This window comes from Microchirus variegatus (genome assembly GCF_963457635.1).
Source record: "Microchirus variegatus genome assembly, chromosome: 2".
NCBI lineage: Eukaryota > Metazoa > Chordata > Actinopteri > Pleuronectiformes > Soleidae > Microchirus > Microchirus variegatus.
In genome coordinates this window covers 24,641,833-24,663,402 of record NC_139803.1, presented here as the reverse complement: position 1 = coordinate 24,663,402, position 21,570 = coordinate 24,641,833, and the positions used below count along the sequence as shown (strand labels likewise).

At 38.1% G+C, this 21,570-nt stretch overlaps 3 protein-coding genes across 3 annotated transcripts; 1 reads left to right on the top strand and 2 right to left on the bottom strand.

Annotated features, from left to right (window-relative positions):
- Positions 1-210: 210 nt before the first annotated feature.
- LOC310938356 (uncharacterized protein) lies at positions 211-8,969 on the bottom strand. The gene is made up of 18 exons (XM_083902849.1): positions 8,837-8,969; positions 8,632-8,654; positions 7,482-7,548; positions 6,297-6,523; positions 6,134-6,214; positions 5,985-6,044; positions 5,720-5,890; positions 5,107-5,271; positions 4,932-4,995; positions 4,741-4,831; positions 4,514-4,655; positions 4,075-4,179; positions 3,170-3,269; positions 2,764-3,022; positions 2,269-2,343; positions 2,087-2,189; positions 1,421-1,536; positions 211-938 (listed from the first exon to the last, which is right to left on the bottom strand). Exons 1-18 carry the CDS (start codon positions 8,859-8,861, stop codon positions 872-874), a joined length of 1,941 nt encoding a protein of 646 aa, XP_083758975.1. The 5' UTR covers positions 8,862-8,969; the 3' UTR covers positions 211-871.
- Positions 8,970-9,472: 503 nt separating this feature from the next.
- On the bottom strand, positions 9,473-14,742 carry mfsd8 (major facilitator superfamily domain containing 8; the record flags this gene model as incomplete). Its single annotated transcript, XM_083903524.1, has 12 exons — positions 9,473-10,524; positions 10,696-10,919; positions 11,015-11,118; positions 11,204-11,338; positions 11,443-11,551; positions 12,257-12,315; positions 12,454-12,598; positions 12,731-12,844; positions 12,948-13,188; positions 13,368-13,411; positions 13,733-13,815; positions 14,684-14,742. 12 exons carry the CDS (start codon positions 14,740-14,742, stop codon positions 10,318-10,320), a joined length of 1,524 nt encoding a protein of 507 aa, XP_083759650.1. The 3' UTR covers positions 9,473-10,317.
- Positions 14,743-14,821: 79 nt separating this feature from the next.
- On the top strand, positions 14,822-18,710 carry LOC310940864 (butyrophilin subfamily 2 member A2-like; the record flags this gene model as incomplete). The annotated part of the gene is made up of 6 exons (XM_083905897.1): positions 14,822-14,870; positions 16,227-16,595; positions 16,680-16,991; positions 17,078-17,164; positions 17,860-17,883; positions 18,139-18,710. 6 exons carry the CDS (start codon positions 14,822-14,824, stop codon positions 18,708-18,710), a joined length of 1,413 nt encoding a protein of 470 aa, XP_083762023.1.
- Positions 18,711-21,570: the final 2,860 nt, after the last annotated feature.

Sequence of the window (21,570 nt, the reverse complement as noted above, 5' to 3'; positions counted from 1 at the left end):
CATGTTAAAAATAATGAGACAGTTGGTCCGAATATGAAACAATCTTTAATTCTTTAAAGAGCAAACGCCACACTTATGAATATAAGAATATATGCCTCATTGTGATCGGTAAATGAGGAACTATAAATTTCACCTTCTTACTAAAAACTAATCTATGATGACATTAATAGTACGTAGGTCTGCAAGAACGTGTGTGGTTATAGTGTAAGGATTGTTTTATAAAAGCAGAATTAAGATGAGAAATTGATAATGTAAATACAGCTTGTAAATACGAGGCTCTTGTAATACCTTTTTATAAAATGAATAGAAAAGCTCCATTTGGCTGTTCAACAACTAAATACCCTTTGTCAGTGGACAGATCACTGCTCCTGCACCAGCAAGAAAGCCTGAAAATACTGAGCTCAGAAAAGAGACCACGTCTCCTATAGCAATCCTGCCTACTGCAGCTCTACTTAAACAGAATTATTATAGGACTTATTTAAGTTGTTTTTGTACATTTTGAGTATATAAAGCATAGAAAAAAATATAGGATATTAAGTTAATAAAAAGTATACATTACAAAAAAATTATTCAAATATCAACTGCCTTCTACTTTCCTGACTGGCTTTTCCAATACTGGCATGACAAAAAAACACCTTGATACTGAGATAGTCCTTGCAATCATAAAATAAAAGTAAGGTTAATGGTTAAAAGTCTTTAAATCACAGACTTAAAATAATAATAATGATGAGCATCAGTTTCTGCGGTGGACTAAAAACAGATACTGCTTAAAGAGGCAGCAAAGCCTTAAAAGTCTGTACTAGACAGAGCATGTGATTCTGCTTTTTTATTGGGAGATTTTAGAGAAAGGTCAGAGACACCTCGTTTCCTCTCAGTTCTTGTCGTTGTCTCTGTAGTCAAACCTCTGTGGGCGAACAGGTCTTCGATGTGTATATTGCCTGCAAAGCAAAAGCCCCAATATTTCATATGTTAGCACAGGAAAGTATCAGCAACAGTATCCCAAAAAACAACCAACCTGGTCAGTTGCTATGCTTCTTTGGTCAGCTGATACAAAGTGATAAAACTGTAGGAATGTTTGATTTCTTTCTTTCCTTGCTGAAGGTCAGCCAAAAAAAAAACCCTGGCAAAAATCAACAGCTGGCACTCTCCAAGGAAGTTCAGTAACACTTGTTTTCTATTGTCTACAACGATGTTACACAAATCACAGTTTGTGCCAAGAATATTTTCTTGGCAAAACAACAACTGGACATTGTGACATTCAAAAATAAGTTTAAGCACAACATTTTGAAAAACCAAGACAAATCAACGTCTTTCTCCGGGTCTGTGGTTATTACAGTGTTGTGAGCAGTATCCGTCTCCTCAATTCAATTATAAAATAGAGTGTTTAAACTAATGATATGCATATAAAGTACGCACTCACCCCACACTTTCATTCTGCAGGTCGTCGGCTTTGAGGGCAGATCTTGAAATGCCCATGCCATGAGGAATCCTGTCTGGGTATCTCACAGCAATCTTGATCCCGTTCAGCTCAAAGCCCTGAATGACGAGAGAGTTCATGTCCTCATACACTGGCCTACTCTTTATTCATGTACGCACAGGAAGGAGGGCAATTTGTTTTGTCTTGTAAAGCAAATGTGAAAAGTCAGCAAGGCAGCCGGCTCTTCGGATGAAACTTGGCTCGACATCTAAAGCCAATATGGTGAAATTGTATAAAGTGGCAAAAGCCACTAAAATAGACGACATGTTTTTTTTTTTATCCCAATTCTGTACCTGTATCTAAAAATCACAAAAACGTGTCACACTGAGGAAATTCCACACTAGAGTGCAGTCTCATTCAGTTACCTATACATGCATTACAAAAGGTACAGTGTGTAAATTTTGAATCACTTTTTCCCCTTTCTTTCAAATTCAATATCTGACAAATGAAAATCATTGTATGTAAATTATACACACTGTACCTTTAAAATGTAAAGCATTGGTGATTTTATTTTTATTTAAAGAGGACAGGACAGTGTGGTTAAAGCAGTTTGAGGATAAAATGTGGAACCTTCAACAACAACAACATCAGCTACAGATCAATACTTACGTGGAATTTCCTGATCGCTTCGTCGCAAAACTCTTGTTTCGTGAAGTTCACAAAGGCGCAACGTTTGAAAGCCAGAACCTTCACGTTATAGATGACCCCGGCCCTACAGGAGACAACGCCAGCACTTACTAACTCTGCAACATGAGCATGTGAATAAACAAAAACACAGAAATGAAACTTACTGCTTAAACAGGTTGGTTAGCACAGTGTCAGACACTGGGTAAACCAAGTTTCCCACCCAAACTGGAAACAGCTCTCTGTTGGAAAGAAAGAAAATAAAGGTAATGAATGCTAGTTATTTTGTGAGAAGCCATTTTGTAGATAACGCCATCATTCAAAACTGTGTGCATAAAACCATTAAATGATTTCCTGCTCTCTTGGAATATACCGTCTAATTAGAGGCGAAGCAATTCCAATAACCATGACTCAAATATCTGCATAGTGCTTATTTAAACTTGTCAAATATGAGAAACGATAATAAACTTCAATTCAATTGTTCACCTATAAAGGGAAAATACCAATATTTCAAGTTTTAGGTTCATTTGAGCAGCAGAAGGAGCCCCACATGTGTGAAATACTGATAAACCTCAGAGATAACAGAAGATACTTTAACATACAGTGACGTTTGTAAGCTGGACTGAGCTTTAACCCTGAAGTGTGACTGGATTAATACTCACGGTGGTGGCTGCCTGTTTTCGTTACTACTCCTCGCAGCCATGTTGGGAGCGGGCCTGTGATGATTCTGGACATTCGACATATTCTGTATCGGGCCTAAAGGTTTGTGTTTAAGTGCCTCCTGGGACTGAGGAGGATGAGGATGAGTAGGATGAGGATGATGAGGAGCAGCCGCTGCAGGTTTTACGTTTGCTGAAAGAACTGGTGAGACTCCGGTGACATTCACTACTTGAGCTGGCGGGGGAGCATTATAATTAGCCCCTAAACAGAAGACAAATGTTTGGAATAAGTGTGGTATGCAAACAGACAAAATTACTATTATGATTTGATGCAAATATCCTTTTTTTTTTTTTAAAGTTTTTAAATAATACACAATTTCTGTTGAATTAAAGATGAGGAGACACTCACCTGGTCGATGGTTTAATGAAGACAACACAGCTAACGCTTTTTTAACTGTTCCATGAATAATTAAAGCATTTGAACTCTGCTCCCGTGTAAAACCATACTCCTGAAACACACACACGTTGAAGTCTTAATGGACCAACATTGCAATGAAGTTAGCCGATGCTAAGACACATAAATGTAGAGCTGAAACAGTGAATAGATTATTATTATTATTTTGATAATCGATTTGAAGCTTTTTTTTATTAAAACAAGATTTCTGATTGTTTTAGTTTCTTAAAGGTGCCATATGTAATAATGTGGCCAAAAACGGTTATTACGTTCAAATTCAAAACACCAAGGTCTTTTAGGTTTCGTTTTCTGAAGTAACTGGCAACCCGTGGTTGCTCTGCAGCAGAGACTCTACTGACTGTAATGATCGGTAGACGGCGGTAGGTGGCGCCACATGCCAAATCATGATTTCAAAACATTAACAAGATTTGCAGTTGGCAAAATATTTTTTTAATGCAAATATTTTGGCGGTACTGTTGTTGTTGGTGAGTTCAGTTTGTTATATGAACATTATTCCTGAGTCTCTATGACATATTAGGAGGATTTTATGGCCAGTTGCTTTAGATTTATTACATAATGCACCTTTAAATGTGTCTTTGTTTCTTTGCTCCACATAACAAAGAAATGATTAAAACTGAATCATTTTGGTTTGTGGAGAAAAACAAGACATTCGAGAACATCGTCATTTCCAGGTTTGACAAACACTGATCAGCGTTTTCTGACATTTTATGGACCGACCAATTAATGGAGAAAATAATCATTAGTTTCAGCTCTACATAAATGCTGTGACTGTACAAATATACACAATAATATTATTGCACAATACGTAATATCAAGCCATTGATTTTATTGTCACACACCATTAGTTGCATGATCTCCACTCGCATTAGTTCCTGCGCAGCTTCTGCATATGAACTGTCCAGCCTGAGAACTTCATTAAAGGCCCGGGCAGCTTCCTCATACCTCTGGCAGGGGAGGAGGAGGGAGAGGAAGAAGAATGATATTAGCTCTCCTCATTCTGCCTTGGGAGTTCACACACTCACTCAATGTCATTCTGATGAAATTCATCAGCAAACGAGTCTGGGTAAATAAGGTGACCCTGCGCAGCTCAGAAAGTGAACCCAATGTCATTCCAACATGACATGATGAGGTAAACAAAACTAATAACATGCATGGGGGAAAAGGACTAAAGGTTACTTATTCACAGATTGAAAGACTAAAGTACAAATAAACTCACGTTTGCAGAATCACTATGGAGTACAGAAGTATTAAACAAGTTTTTTTTTTTCGTACACTTACCTTTAATCCTGCCAGAGCTCTGCCCTTCCTAAACAGGCCTTTAACCCAGCCTGGACACATATTGAGGCACAACTCTGCATCAGCCAGCGCCTTTTCATAGTCTTGCATCTTTTCAAAACAAAAGGAACGATTGCCGAACAATCTGCAACAGAAATAACAATTTTAACAACAAAAAAAACCAATGGTGATGTAACCATAAAGTTTAGATTTAAGGGACACGTTCTTACTTAAACTCAGTAGGATTGTACTTAATTGCATTAGTGAAGTATTTCACAGCCATATTAAAGTCTCCAGAACTTGCAAACTTATTTCCGATAACTGCAAGGGAAAAACAAGGGTTCAAGTCTTGTTTACTATAAATCACAATGAATACATGTGGCTGAGAGCGTGTGCGCACATGTGACAAGGACCACCTTACCTGCAAGCTCTGTACTAATTCTAATATTATCTTCAACGGTGGGGATACTTTGGACAGCAGATTCCTGTTCCGACGAAAAGAAAAGATTTACCTTCAAAACTCAAAAGACATACCCCGAAAAATATTATGCTTCTGTTGTCATGTAGTCCAGTATCATGTGATGATTTGTGTGCACCTTTTTTACAAACGCTGGTTTTTCATTAGCCTTCTCTGGGACTGTTTTACATTCTTTGACCGGCGTCGTTTTTTTCTCCTTGTTCTCATGCCTGGGCTTCTGCTCTAATTTACGCTTGGCTATGAGAGCAGCTTTAGTCACAAAGGTACTCGACATATCCAGGTCCTGAATGAAAAATTAACACATAAACAGATAAATTGCACAACAGGAATACAATTTGGTGCAAGTGGTTAAAAGCACATCTTAAAACGTTTTTGTGTGTTTTAATGCTGTGGTAATTGTTTATTTGCCACTATTAACTAAAGCTAAATATGAGCATGAAAAGTATTAATACTACAGGGTTAAACAATTTACCATTTCTACATAGACATTTGAAACAACTGGTAAATTGCAGAGAATGCAATTTAATCAAACTGATATTTGAACCAAAATGGAGCAGCCCTCCTCTACAGCATGTTTAACAAAGGTATGCAACACATGGGAAAATTATGCAAAAAAAAAAAGTCCTCAGATCAAACAGAGCCATTACAAAGATCACTTCTCTCATCTGTGATAAACTCAATTCTGTTTAATTTCAGGCGTATGAATCACAGTAAAAAGGTGCACCTGATACCTCAGAGTCAAAGGAGTCCTGGTCACTACCATCATCATCAGTATCATCTTCACTGCTGTCTGTATCTTTACCCAAGGCCAACTGGTCAACACAGGAGCTTATATCATCTTTGGATTTCTCGTCAGCTGCTTTACTCTCCTCTTTATCAGATTGTTGAACATCAGTTTTCCCCTGTAAATCATGGAAAAAGAAATTAGCTGTGATGATGATGAAATTGTAGCTTGATGAGTACATTTGGAGGTTCCCTTTTGCGCATGATCATTACCTTTTCACCTTTGACAGCATTCTGTTTTTCCTTCTCGATCTGTTTTTTTTTCTTTTGTTTCTGTTAGGCAACACACAAAAAAAGTTAAATCCAAACAATCTGACATTCCATTATTTCAATGAAACTCCGATTGAAGACGGGAGATTTACCTGCTTCTTAAGCCGTTTCTTATCAGCCTTTTCTTGAATTTGTTTCACCTCTTCTAGTAACCTGGCCTTTCTTTCAGCATCCTACCAAAGTAGGACAAACAAACACTGAATTTCTTTCATTTCAAATTTACGAAGCACATAAATTAGGAGTAATAAAACTTACGCTCTCTTTTGACTGAACTTTTAGATGAGCTGGGTGAGGAGGTTCATGAGCTGGAATGTAATAATGAACGGGCGGCTGGAATGAGTGGGATGACCTTGTAGGGTTGCCTCTGAATCTGTCGCTACTCATGGCATCAGAAAGTCTTTGGCAACCATGGAAATTATGAGGCTCATGCACCCAGCTGTCACAATCGTCCTCACCGGAATCCTCCTCGTCATATTCTAGACCTGTTAAGAAAAACAATCTCCGATGACTTTGTTGAGCAAACTTACTCAAAATATTTCACAACTTATAGGTCAGAAAATCTGTAACTCTTTCTTTATTTACTTTTATACTATTCTGTGCTTCCCATTAGTGATTTTCCTAGTTTTACAACATAAATACTTGACATAAAACAACTTCAAATGTGTGAGGGAGGTTTCAGTCAAATGTTTTCTAAAGTTTCCAACAACTTACAGTGCAATATTTAAATAGTTCTCAAAAAACTGTACATTAATACAGGCTGATGGAAACCAACATCACAAAACATACACAGAACAAAGACCCTATTCAAACATGTCAACTTACACACATTATGAATGTTTATTTTATTATTATCTTTTTTTTTTATTTTATCTTTTTTTTCCTATGCTAAAATAAAATGTAAATGGCCAATAGTCTGCATTTATATTGTGCCGTTATCTTCTTGATGGCAAAAACTGCAGTGTAAACCAGCTTTAAGTGATCATTAACTCACATTTGTTCACTCACACATTCATGCAGCACATCTACGCACAGCACTTTTCCAATCACTCATCTATCATACACATTTCATACACTTTCACAGCTGTCAGGAACTACTTGGGCGACACGAGGAGCAGGAATTGAACCCTCGAGCTTCCGGTTAAAAAGACAACTTGCTCTACCACTAAGGTAATGTCTCCCATCATCATGTTTTCATATCAATAGTTTATAGAGATGGCCAATGTTAAACAAATTAGTTTCTTATGGGTGGAAAATAAGATCTGCCATCCTAGAGGATACATGACTATTTTAAGAAGGTACTGGATAACATTAAAAAATAAATAAATGGTTCACTTTTTTTTTTTTTTTTAAACAGAAGGAGTGCAATAGGACGTCAGAAGAGCCACACTTCACTCATAGTATTTCCCTAATAAAACACTGAAATATGATACTGAGACTTACCCAGAAAGCCATATTTCACTATCCTTTGCACACGAGGATTTTTCTCGAACAGGCCCACAACCCTCTGCTATATAGGGAAAAAGACACGTGAAAGTGGTTCACGTTAACACTGGCAAACATCAGATCATCAACACTCTTGCTTTGCTCGAAGCGCTAAGGACTAACAGCTAGCTTACTATCGATGCAGCGCTGGATCTTTTAGTTTCACTTTCATTTATCTTGCAATAGCACCAGTCGCTGCCTAAACCGGTTTGTTTGCCAGATGACACAAAGTAAACCTTTGTGACAGGCTTTGCTAAAGGTAGTGTAGCAGCATTCATTCATTTAATGAGTGGAAACTCTTGTGGCCCTCTTGTCTATTAACAATATAACACAAAAAGTAGAAGACTGATTTGGATTAAATTGATGAAAGGAACAAACCTTTTTATTTTGTGGGTGATCCAGATATGCATTCAGGGTTTATTTGAAAACAACTGTTAACATTGGAAGATAGGGGAGTGTACTTTGGCCTTGGTGGCCCTCTGTGAGTGCATTCTTTAATCGTTTGTAGATAATGAGGGAGGAGGGGATTTTTTTTCTTCACCAAATTACTTATTTACAATAAAGGGTGGCTGGTTTAGGTGTCACAGAAATGAACGATAGATCAAGAAACACTGTAAAGTATGCCAAATAAGTTAAAGACAAATATTGTGCAAACTAACGTTTTAAATGTTTGAATAAATGCAGTGACAGACAATCATGCCCAGTAAATTTTAACACATGAACACAGGGCGACATCAGTACACCTTGGTTTGAGTGGACATTTTCTATTAGGAAACGAATGCTAACATGTCAGTTTCCTGTAAACAGACTGTCGTGATGATTCATGTTAGTTTAGTCTACTGGTGTTGGACCTCGCTGCTGTGCATGAGCAGCAGCTGTGCACACAAAGCTCTTCAGCACAGAACATACAAAGGAAACTGAATCCTAACAGATATTAGTCGGCAAATCTGACCAACGTTCGTTGTGACGCATTCACTGCCACATTAATACCTCATCTGCTGCTACACTAACTTAAAACGGTTTACGTTAGTCGTATATCACAACACAAATCACGTTGCAACGTGCCTAACTGACTATAGAAGAGGCTAAATTAAAAAGGTGCACTTACAATCATATCGATATCCGTACACTCTGCAAAAAAAGAAAAGAAAGCAAAGTTAAAACACAACTCCAGCAACCGTTTAAACAAACCAAACCCACATTTCCCATGTCTAACAACTCTCCCAACCAGTGAACACGACCTAGCTTGTTAGCTGAACAACGCACCAACTCCTTATCAGAGCCATAAACATTCGTGTTTTGTATTTCCTTACCCTTCTCGTCTCTGTACATGTCCATACTGATAAAACAAGCCCTCCCTCGGCTTCATAAACACTTGTATTCCACACAACAGTAGTCTATTTTCGCATTACTACAACGCAACAGGACACAGACTAAACTTTCGCTACATGTTGGCGCGGTCTCTCACGGGAACTTCCGACACGTTTTTTTCTTTTGCAGTGCTGGGGATCGATATTCCCGTTGCTGCCCCCTGTCGGACATTCAGGACTTGCTCCATATGAAATGAACAGCCCTCTCGTCATTGATATCTGAACTGTAAACGTATTGACTCGGTTCTGTTGTTTATTTACATTTGGATGTATGGGATTCAATTCATCTAATGGAAAAAAATGGCCTACATTTGTTGAGTCATGCTTATAATATCTCCATAGTTTGGAATGTAAAAACAATATTTTCTTTTACTTTTTATGCTACATTGCATGGAAAAACAAAAAGGGAAAACTTATGATTCGATTTTCATACTTACAACTATAGATACATTACTAACATGGGTATGACACAAACAAGGACATAATTTTGCAGTTCTTTTGTACAAATATTTATATTGAGGTAATTTCTTTATTCTTTAAATATCTCTCTAGTGAATTTCCCAGATTTGTGCTGCTAAAACATAAAAAATATTAATCCAGAATTTATTTAAAATGTTAAACATCATCATTTATCCTCACTCTATCACGCAGATCAAAAAGAAAATGACAATAAAAAGTGACACTGAGCATGCTCTTTCCCATTAAATCTTCAAAGCTTCAGGTAATCATTAGAATACATTTACAAAACTCTTCCTGAATTATTTAAGTAAGAAAAGAACTGCAAGAAATGCCTTTAACTGAGCATGGAAAACCATTCAATATGGATTTTTTTTTACTGGAAATGTTACAATAAATTCCCAAATAATTGTTATCTCTCAAGCAAACATTTCTTGCAAAACATTGCACATTAAAACAACCATTCTGCACAGAATCATAATAGTGGGCATATTAGTGTCAGTAACATTTAAATAACCAAATTGAAAGTATTCATTTTCAAGTACCATTCATTAGGTCCATGTGTCTGTGTTAAATTCCCAAAATTGCAAGAGTTTAAGTGAAACCAGTATTTGTATTTTTAAAAAAAAAAAAAACAGTATTTCAGTTATTGTTTTAAAGCGGTCATCTGGTTTTTGTCCTCACCTCACCCTTCCCTACAACACAATGCCTTACATGTACTGTTTTTGTATGTGGGTCATGTTGGGTTTTTTTCCACAACAGGTGAACGTCTAGCTCCCTTAGAACTCAAATTGTAGCAGCCATCTTTGGTCAAGTCATGAGAGTTCAAAGGTCAACCCCCCGAGTCACAAACTCTCATGGGCTCATCAGTGGCCCGCTGTACAGTGTGCAACAAAGAGGTGGAATCATAGCCAGGAAGTCTTTGAGAATAAAAGCAGGAAATCGCTGTTAGTCTGTCCAGTGGCATGCTATTCTATAGTTCGTCCATGGCGTGTGGAAAATGCGATGAGTCTGTGGTAAACGGTGCTCAGGAGGATGATGGCCCCTACCACAATCCCACAGATGATGCTAAAGGCCCAACGAGGTCCCAGGAGGGTATAAACCTGAGAGACAAAAATGGGGCCAAATGTCCGTGCGCCACTGCCAGAGGCTGTCAACAAACCCATGTACACACCCTGTGGAAAGCAACAATCAACATCATGGATTAAAATTCTTTTTTCTTTTTTTTTAATATGCAGTGTATACTTGACAATGGTTTGAACATAACACACATTCAATTATATTTCAAAGTTACGCACTACAGTTTTGAATGAATGTACATTTTCATCAGCGTTTACTCTTCTTACCTGAGGCTTGGGTCCAACAATTTTGGAATACAGTGTATAGGACATCACATTGCAGGCTGGGTATCCCATCCCGATCAGAACATCAGATGTGATATACTGGGCTAGGTGTATTGCAGGTGTATACTGGCACCAGGTCTGTTCAATCGGGCAGCCTGTTGGCTCCACAGTGCTGTTGGATGCATTAATGGCAAAAGTTTGACTGACCAACGAGTTATTTTTAAGGTCTGTATTTGGAAACAACAAACAAAAGCAATAATTAGAAAGTAAAAACTTCAAGGCGGTAAAGTGAATATATTTATGCAATTGAAACAATACATACCAGCCCATTGGATTTTGGGGTAATGATTCCCCCATGGAAGCAGAATGAAGAAGCCACAGAAAATAATGGCAAGGCCTGCTAGTAACACAGGACGATCCCCAACCCTGGAAGGAAGTAAATAATCCTTGTGTTGAACTACATTCCACCTGGTTCAGATATATTTGTGTACTAACTCATGAGTGTTAGTACCTCTGAGAAGCCACTTTTACAACCAGAAACACAAGGACGGATTCAAATCCGATGAAACAGATAATCAAACCATTGTATAAAACGGCTTCTTTCCTTGTCCAGGCGAACATGTCCATGGACAATGGTGTGGAAATTCTGCAAAAATCATGAATTTAGGTCAAGAAAATATATCCAGTCAAGTGTAAATGTGCAGGAATAAGATAATAAGAACTGTCAGTGTTCTCTGATGAAATACACACGTCTCAAAGATGGCAAAGATGAACATGACGATGAAGAAGAGGACATTGGAGGTCAGAACTGCCAAGCTGTCAATGGCTTCTTCAGTTTCTTCACTAATATCCACTCTATCTGGAGAATGAAAAAAAAAATCATTCAACCAAAGAAGCGCTGACGAATATCGTGCAAAATGATACAGCCAACATATCTTGTCCCATAATTCTCACAAGGCTGGGAGTGGGCTGCCTTGTCTAATGATTTCTCTCCTGAAGGTGTCACACACTGTCAATATGTTTTTGAGGAATGTGATTGTGTCTCAGCCTGAGACGTTTTTTTTGTTTTCTTCAATAGATTATTTGACAGGAGAAAATGATTTGTTTAGTGTGCCACAACTTGTCCTTGAGAACTTTTTCGGATTAACTTTTTATAAACCGAAAATGTGGATGCATAAAACATCATCACTATTATCCGTTATCTGTATCTTAGAGTCATCGGGTGTTTGAGGTCTCACAGGACACCCTCTCATCCAGGTGACTCGACTGAGGTTGATCAAGCCTTGGCCTGTGTCCAAATGGCACTCAGTGGTCTTATCCTGTATATAAAGGTCGAATGGGTAACCTTTAGGAAACATTATTGGCAGCATTAGAATGAGCCTTTTGTATACTATCAGCAAGTATTGTATTAGAGAGTCATCTTGTACTGCCATGTTTCTACAACAGCCTGAATGGACAAACCAGTCAGAGCATGTGTTTCACATTTTTTAGAAACCATTAGAGACCATAAGTTGTCACTAATTCTTGCACAATGAACCTTTAAACATGAGAGGACACCACATACCTTCCGATGTGTAGTTAATGGCTTGTATGTGTCTTCCATGCTCGTCAACACGGTGCTCTCTGTATGTGAGAACCGATACAGCACCCAATTATAATCAGCGATACATGTACATAGAAAGTGGATCTTTATTGGGTGCTAAAATATTGTAAAATACAAGCCCAACATAACACATTGTGCATTAGTAAGGGAGGAATCACCTCAGCACCAACAGGACCAGCAGGATGTTGATGATGCCAAAAGCCACAGCCAGTAACGCAGGAGCAGTGTACATGTTGAGCTCCAGGTCTATGAATTTCACTGTGACACCACGCTCACCGATGAATGACAGGCATGCTTGAAGAGCTGACAAACGCATAGAAAATAATTACATACAACATACAACGATTAAATCCACAATTTTTTCTTTGCTGACTTTTTCACAACGTACACTCCACTGGAGACACAGAGTCAAATAATCTGTGTAGTCATCTTTACCTGGTCCCAGGATAAAACCCAGGGCCTGACAGGCACTCATGTTTGCCATAGCACTAGTTCTCTCCTTCAGCGATGTCGCTCCAGCAACATAAGACCTCACCACCGCAACATTGCCTGCCATGAAAAGACCAAACCCAATTTTAGTGCAACACTGACCATGTCGTCATATGGTTGATGTATATATTCAAATAAGGGAACATTTTAAAGAATACCAAACCTGCTCCGAATCCAACCAAGGCTCTGGAGAAGAGGACATGGAACTTGTTATTGGTCGTGGGTAGATATGCATAGGCATAGTAGATGTTGGCCGACAGGTTTATGAATATGGAGCACACCAAAGGCTCTCTGCGTGGCCGGTGATTAGACCACAGGCCAAAAATGGGTGAGGCCACCATCTGACAGAGGCTGTAGGCTGCCACCACCCATCCCAGGAAAGTGGCATTGGCTCCATCATCGATCTATGTGAAACACAGGCAAAAAGTTAAAGCAAAAAAGGTGATATTACTACAGTCTGTATAAGTATTCACAACCACTTCATTACTCAACTGGTGCACAGAAAAAGTGTTTTTTCTATTAAGACTAAACTTAATTCCCCCAGTATTCCAAGTTATTTTGAGAAAAATACCCACAAACATACCTTGTGCAAATATGGCCACAGTGATGTGATGACAATTGTGAAACCTGAAAAGCCACATAAAACGTTGATGGTGCACTAGCTGTCAAAAACTTTGTGTCAAAAGAATACCAAACGTAACACAAGTGTGGGGGTGGGGGAAACATGTAAACATATAATAATTCGAATTATAAAGCAGTAAAATGTGTAAATAATTGTGATGGTTTTTACTTTAGATTTTACACAAAAATGCTTTTACCTGACAGGCCTCCAAGTTTCCCTACACCTCATAATAAGGTTGTGTCTGCCTGTCACCTCTGTCCTTTCTATTGTTATATGTAATGGGAGAGGGGCTCCACATGTTTACTGGAAAAAGTGGGCATCCTCACCTACACTGCTGAGAAACATAGTGAAGTACATGACTCGGATTGACCTCCAGCGGCTCTTGTAATCTTCATCCTGAGCGTCATCACTGCACAAAGGGACACAACAAAGATATATTTCAATTACTTAAAGAAAAAATAGTCAATACAAGGTTTCTAAAAGGTCACTCATCGAAGTCCTATTTCAGCCAAATTGTTAGAGCCATCTCTAAGACTTATGGAAGCCCTATCAGTTCTATCAGCTCCTAAACCTGAAAGATGTAGACAGGTGGGGGAAGAACTTGGAGTGGGCAGATAATTTCAGTTGATATAGTTTCAATAGACCCATAGTTTATGTGACCACTAATGCTCTTCCTGCTAAAATATGTCATGGTTGCTATCCATTACCAATTAATTGGTCAACCTTGTTTCCCCATTATTTTATTTATTGTCTGTATGAAAGCAAATTTTTAAATATATGAGTTTGGGATGTGCATTGAACGTCTGTTTTGTCAATGTGAGGGGGTGTGATTTACATTATATACAATGCTGTGCAAAAGTCATCACTGGCTATGTTTTATAGCCAAGCTATAAGCTTGTATTTTCCATTGAGTGTGCCCTTGCTGATGCAAAATTACAGTTCTAAGTCAATTACATTTTTACCAATGGAATTACTTAGTGTTCCACTCAATTTTAGTTTATAAGAGCCAGGGTCCTAAGGGGTGTAAGGGGAGGTCACAGACACAGTTTGGTCTATGCAAGCTACTTTCTTATCGTTTCCAATCATTAAATATTCAATGAGACAGGACAGCATGGGCGATATAAGGTTACTGATGTGAGGCTTCTCAACAATATACCCTGAAATAGTACAGCAAATCAAGCTGTAACAATCTTAGTTAGATAACAGTGCACACTGGTACATGTCATTGCTGAATGTTTACTCGGCTAAATGTCAGTTGAACTGAACTCTGCACTCACCTGCTTGCATCGTCCCTGAGCAACGGAGTGGCCTCGTCAGAGTCAATAAGTCGGGACATTCTGACTCAAAACCGCAACTCAATGCAGATAAGTTATGAAGCTGGACTTCGTGGAGATGTGACATTTGTTTATGTCGCCATGTCGACACGACACTACGAGCTCCAACTGTTCCGAAAAGCTCAGGGAAGTTAGCTTCAGTGCACGCTAACGTTATCAACAGTACGGACGGACTTTTAGAAACTCAACATAACACAATATAACATTTCAGAATGTTACCAGACATTAAGAGCCCATTTAAATCCACACAATGTTTCAATGCGACTTCCAATACCGACACAAGTCCATTTGAAAGCTAGGCGGCTAACTGGACTATGACACTCGTAGCAACCAGTAGCAACCACTATTACATTATTATTACACAGCAATTTCCTGTTAAGCTTTTCAAAATTAAAATTACATCGGCGTTACATCAGCAAAAATAGTTATTTGAACTGCACGGTGATGCGTACATTACATAAAGCGATAATTAAATAGACAATTGATTAAATATTAATTGATCGCGACGCACATAGTCGCTGTTCTTTCAACCGTGGTCGAATCTGTGCTTTTATTTTTTAGGTGCACCACATGATATCCGGGCCAGTTCGGTTCACCTTGACGCAGTAGACTCACGTGAGATTTAATGAACCACATAAACAATAATAAGCTCACTACGCTCACTGATATTATCCTTTTCCCACAACTTGTATATTCTTTGTTGCACAATGTTGAAACCCTGAAATAATAGTGATTTTTTTTTTTTTTTTTAATTACGAGAGCGTTATCTCGTTGTAATGTCACAATTTCCTTGAATGTCGAACCAGTGTCTATTGTGTTTGCTTTAATATTCAACCGACTTAAACACTGCGTCACTCATTTACACAACCTAAACTGTATCATTGCTGAACAGAACTCTTCACTGCAACCGTTTTAGCGCCATCTCATGGACACAGCTTCAAACTACTGTACATTTCAAATCAAAAGAGAAAGTTAAATTGAATCTGTGGGCATCATTAACGACCTTGTCTGAACACACGTCGGTGCAGTTTTCTTTACCCACGAAGCAGTTTTACTGTAAGCAAAACAAAAAACTACTAAATCTGGATCTCAGAACTGGATATTTAACAACGCCATAACCCTGGTACGTCGAGGTGTGTGAAGGATATTGGAGTTATACCACTACAATGGGTAGGCCGATATTTCACTTTACACTCTCACTGTAGATAGGCCTATACCAGTATTTGAGCTGTTAAAGGTGTATTACTTTAAATTGTGATGGAGAAATGCATTAATATTACTTCTGTTACACAGGTCTACACATGATGATACACTTGTACTTTATCGCAGTTCTTTGTGCATCTTTGTCTGGTGCTGGTCCAGGTAAGTCCCTGTATTCTCTGCCTGATATCTCTTAAACTTTTCCCCTTTCCAGTGTTGTCATCATGTATTATTTAAAACAGGGAGGGACCCATGAGCCTTTTGTTGTTGTTTTTCTTTTTCACAGTTCCAAATGGCCTCGTGGTTTTGGTCTCATCCCCTGTCTCAGCGCACCATGGTGAAACAACCACACTGCCATGCTGGCTCAATTCAGCACAAAGTGCAGAGGGCCTGGAGATACGCTGGTACCGTGGTGATCACTTTGACTCTCCAATCATACACTATGAGATTCAGCACAAAACGGTTGAATCCACTCTAGATTCCTACATTGGCAGAGTCTCATTTGGCCTCAAAGATGCAGCATCTGGTGGTGTGAGAACAGGAGACGTGAGCCTGAAGCTGCGAAATGTCACATTGGACGACGCAGGGGATTATACTTGTTATGTCAGCAGTGACCAGGGTTATGACCGTGGAAGTGTCAGCCTCTATGTGACAAGTGAGTGTGGAAAGTTCACAAAAGTAAAAGATGATTAGAAAACAAACCTTTGACATCAAATGTTCTTCATCTTGCACGGAACAGAAACAGGAACCCAGCCTCTCCTGTCATTGGTGTGGATGGAGGAAAACTTGTCGAACGTGAGCTGTGAATCCGAGGGCTGGTATCCACAGCCATGGCTGCGCTGGTCGGACCACAAGCGGGATCTGACCCCGGAAAGATTGCAGTACAGCAACGACCAGGAAGCCTTCAGTCCAGTGTCAGTCCACAGCTGGCTGCTGGTCTCAAACTGGTCTGATGTTTCCTGCTCAGTAGGTTTCTCTGATGAAAATGTGAAGGAAGCAAGCGTTCGCCTGCAGGGAATCCCTCCTCAACCTGTTAAGGAGTGTAAAGAAGGTTTGTGCGTTTTTGTGTCACAATTTAATTGGTTTTATAACTTTAAACAATACAAAGAAACACCTAATATTACTTTTTGTCCTCAGTGGCAGGATTGGTGGCAGGATTGGTGGCCTTCGCTCTCCTTACAGCCATATTAGTTTTACTTGGAGTTGTGTACTTCAAGAACAAAGGTAAGCATTGTTTTTCTATATGTAAAATATAATAAAGATGACATTTGACTGTCCTGAAAGTGTATCGAAGTGCATAAATCATAAAATACACTTGCGAATAAAAATGATGATGCATGAGCTGGGAGATATTCAACATATTTGCATACACAGTGAATTGCAGGAAAAGTTCTCTAATTTTTATTTTATGATATAATCATTTATAATAATAATTTTTTAACCTATTATTGACATTAGGTTTAACAATGATTACTCAATTAATCAGCTATTTCGCTTATTCAGTGATTTTTCAGCGTCTTCGATGTGAATATTTTCTGTTATCATTTCTCCGTTTGAGAAATAAATAATTAAAACTGAAACATTTTGGTTTGTGGACAAAACGTGACATCTGAGAACATTCAAAAATGTTCTGACATTTTATTTGACCAGACAAATACTCCATTAATCTAAAAAATAAAAAACAGGTTAATTGATTAGTTGCTGCCCTATTTGACATCAAGCAATTTCATTTTTGTCAGTTCACTGACTTGTATTGTATTGTATATAGATTTCCAGAAGAAAAATAAATCTGCGAAGAAATCTGGGAATGATGACACTGAGGGTACGGTGAAACACACACACACAGAAAAGAGAAACAGAACATTTTATCAATAATATGTGAGTGAGTCATTTAAATGTGTTATTGTTCTTTTTTCCAGAGAAAAAGAAACTTTTACCAGATGGTAAGTAGCAACTCCATGTCATTGTTCAGCTAAAACCAGTTGTCATATGTAATTTAAATAAGATTATTGATTTTATGTACATTGTTGACTCAGTATTTACTGTTTGTTTTGTGTTACAATTAAACCAACGGACCTTGCAGAGGCTCAAACTCATTACGGTAATCTGCTCAAATCTTTCACAGAATCTCAGTCATTGAATCACCCCATGATGATTCTCTTAGGTTAACATTGAATTAAATTTGACATTTTCCACAGAAAATATAACACTTCAGGAAAAAGAACATCCATACCTCACGATCAGAAAGACTTTAGTGAGAGACAACAAAGATGCTACTTTTCCTGATGGACATGAGGTAACCTGTCTCACAGCAATCAAGGGAGCACCTGGCTTCTCTTCTGGACGACACTACTGGGAGGTTTCTCTGGTGAGAATAAATACTGCAGTGAAAGAGTCCTGGTGGGTTGGGGTTACAAATGCAGCTGACTTTCCTGCGGACTGTAATCTTCCTCCGACTGCATCCAATGGTTTTTGGTTCCTGTCGTCTTCTCCTGACAGAGCAGACAGCCTCCAGGTCAACTCTGAAACAAAGGTTTTACTGCCTGTTCTCTCAAAGCCACAGAGAGTGGGCGTGTATCTGAATTATGACAATGGAGAGCTTTCCTTTTATGATGTGGAAAAAAACAAAATCATTACATCCTTGACAGCTATATTCACAGGCAAAATATTTCCTTTGTTTAATCCTGGAAAAGGTGATGAATCTCCTTTGGAGATTTTACAGAGGACAACACAGGGTGAGGACATAAAAACACAGGAGAGTCAGTCTTAATATGATCTGGAACAAAAAAAGTGTCGAAGCAATCTGTTTTATATGTGGACATTTTGCTTGTTCTGAAGGGAAAACACAAGACAATACAACACATAAAACATTTCACAAGTTAGAATAATATGCCTTTTGTTATGATGTCAAATTTGGCTCCACATGACTGTATTTTGGCGTCTGTGGTGACATTTATGTGCTGCAAAAGCACGGCAGCTATGTAGCTCGTGAACCAAATCTTGAGTTAAAAATATGGACCTAGGGTTTGTCCTTTTACAAAGTTCTCCAGACTCACCTGAGAAGTGGAGAAAGTCTGACTTCACTTGTTGCTCCCTTACCTGAAAAAACCTCCACGAAAACATTCCTCCTAATCCTCGTCTTAATTCATTCATTCGACTTTTGGCAGCTTTAGTCACGATATTGTGCTGACTATCTATCATTACAAATTATGCATTTAAAAAAAATATACAAAAACAATGTTGCGAAATCAAATTTTTTTTTACCCCATTTTAGACATAGACATATAACAGTAGACGCCGCATCGTCCGCTACTGCCTACTGGCGCTGACGAGCCGTGGGGCCACCATCTTGGGCTGGTCGCCCGCTCCACTCTGTCTTTCTGTTTGACAGCTCAATGCGCACTTTATCAATCGTAACTCTGAATTCAAAACTTATTTTCACGCTGGGTTTTTTTGCTGCAAATGTCACACATGTAGCTATGATACAGAACACATGGTTCGGCGTATTTTAATAGTCATGGTGGGATTAACAGTAATAGAATATTCAGATATATGATATATGTGATATGTAGGTATCACTATATACACTATAAATATAAACACAGCAATAGAAATCATAGAGTAATCATATATAAATGTGTATATATATGTGTGTGTGTGTATGTATATATATACACACACATGTATGTATATATACACACACACACATATATATATATATATATACATATATATACACACACACATATATATATACATACACACGGTATATATCAGAGAAAATGAAAATATATATAATTCATAAACAGAGAGAGATACCAAATACCAGGCTCTGAGAAATGTACACTTTCCCAAAATAATACAAATACACCCTGAATTTGAACACACTACAGACACAAAGAAACTCTCATATTTACTTGGGGAGATCACAACACAGTGTTTATTGTTTTTCCACTATTATCTTGATTTTACAAATGATATCTTTCCCTTTTCCTTTTAAATTTTACGGAATCTCAATATTACTTAACAGAACAGATGCCTCTGGAGGCTGAATCATTAACTGCAGCCTACACCAGAGACACTGGATGGAACAGTAATAAACAACTGACAAAATCAGTTTTAGGTTCAATTAATCACCTGTTCTGGGTAATGTTCAATCCTACTTGTAAAAAGTAATCCCTCGAGCCCTGTTTTCAAACGTCCGTCTATTAACGCAGGAATAGGCTGCACAATGTTCTGGCATCGTATTGCTTCCGCTGCTCAACTAATAGTAGAACGACCGGTCCAAGATGGCGGCCGCATTTCTCGCGCCCCAGCAGCCAATGCGGCGTCTACTGTTATATGTCTATGATTTTAGATATTCATTACATTTATTGATAATACTGCAAACAATTGCACTACAGTGCAAACATAGAAGTGAAATTGCAGAGACAGAGCATTGGTGTTGTTCAATAACTGGTTATCAATATGGAGCAAATGGGAAATCCAACAGTCCCACTGAAGATACTGTTGTGTTAAATGTACATTGATGAAATCCCTATTATGAGTATATTCTGGTCAAATGCCAAAATAATATGGTAGTAGTTGAAAACTATTGTTTAGTACTATTAATACTGGTATGACATATTGAATGCATCATTTATTCAATTCAAATGCACATGGTGCAATCTAATCTTGCTTCACATCATACTTTGTTATATTTCCATGCAGGAACGACATACATCACAGATCTTGTCCGGGTCTCAACGACAATAAAAAACGGATCTCTGATATTTTACTGTAAATGTGTAAAAGTTCGGAACAATACAATATCTTTGACAAATCTTGCATATACTATATATTCACTGTGTTGTGTTTATGTTTTTTTTATGATTATGTCTTAGAACTATCCAGAAATGTACACAATGGGAGAGATTGTGTATGTGGTTGTTAAATAAAAATAAAAATGAACGTGTAAAATTATGAATTTATATTTGTGTGTAAAGTATATCCAACGGTAAATGTGTATTTCTTGATGTAGATCATGTTAATGCGTGCACTCTTTCCAGTGTAAAACTCATTACACAGTTTAGTTTAAGAAAACACAGCCAAATGTCATACACTTTAATAGGTACAGATAGTATTTACAAGTATATACACAATAACACAATACTAACTCTCGTCATCACTACTTTTCATAGATTAGGTAGTATTTACATTGTGAATATGTTGATTCTCAAATAAAATTTGTTTTGGAAAAGTCTGATACGCAATAAATTCAAGTAGGTGTGCCTTGGTACATACTAGGACTGACAACGATCATGGGAAGAGGTATGAAAGGACCAACCCCACAGAATCTGTGCATCATGGTCCAAAGATTTAAAGAATACTTTTTTATACACCCATCAGCTGGGTGCTGTGGGAGAGGGTGCGGGTGGGCACAACGCCGGTCAATATCAAACACAAACTATACAAGTTCATACACATCTCAGTCTTTCTCTGTGAGGATATCTAAATCGATATCAAGAGAATTCGTATCGTCTTCCAAAGCTTTAAAATCGGGTTTGGTCATCAGCGCTTTGAGGAAGCAAAGGCTCGACTATTGGAGTCAGTCCTGATGGTCTAGAAGTGAGCGAATCCTGTGTCACTCT

Excerpts from the sequence above, each read along its gene's own strand:
- LOC310938356 (XM_083902849.1), bottom strand. The coding sequence starts at position 8,861 with ATGGACATGTACAGAGACGAGAAGG. Across the intron at positions 4,180-4,513 it reads GAGCTCTGGCAGGATTAAAG|AGGTATGAGGAAGCTGCCCG; the intron begins GTAAGTGTACGA and ends CTCCCCTGCCAG. Across the intron at positions 2,190-2,268 it reads CTAACCAACCTGTTTAAGCA|GGCCGGGGTCATCTATAACG; the intron begins GTAAGTTTCATT and ends TGTCTCCTGTAG.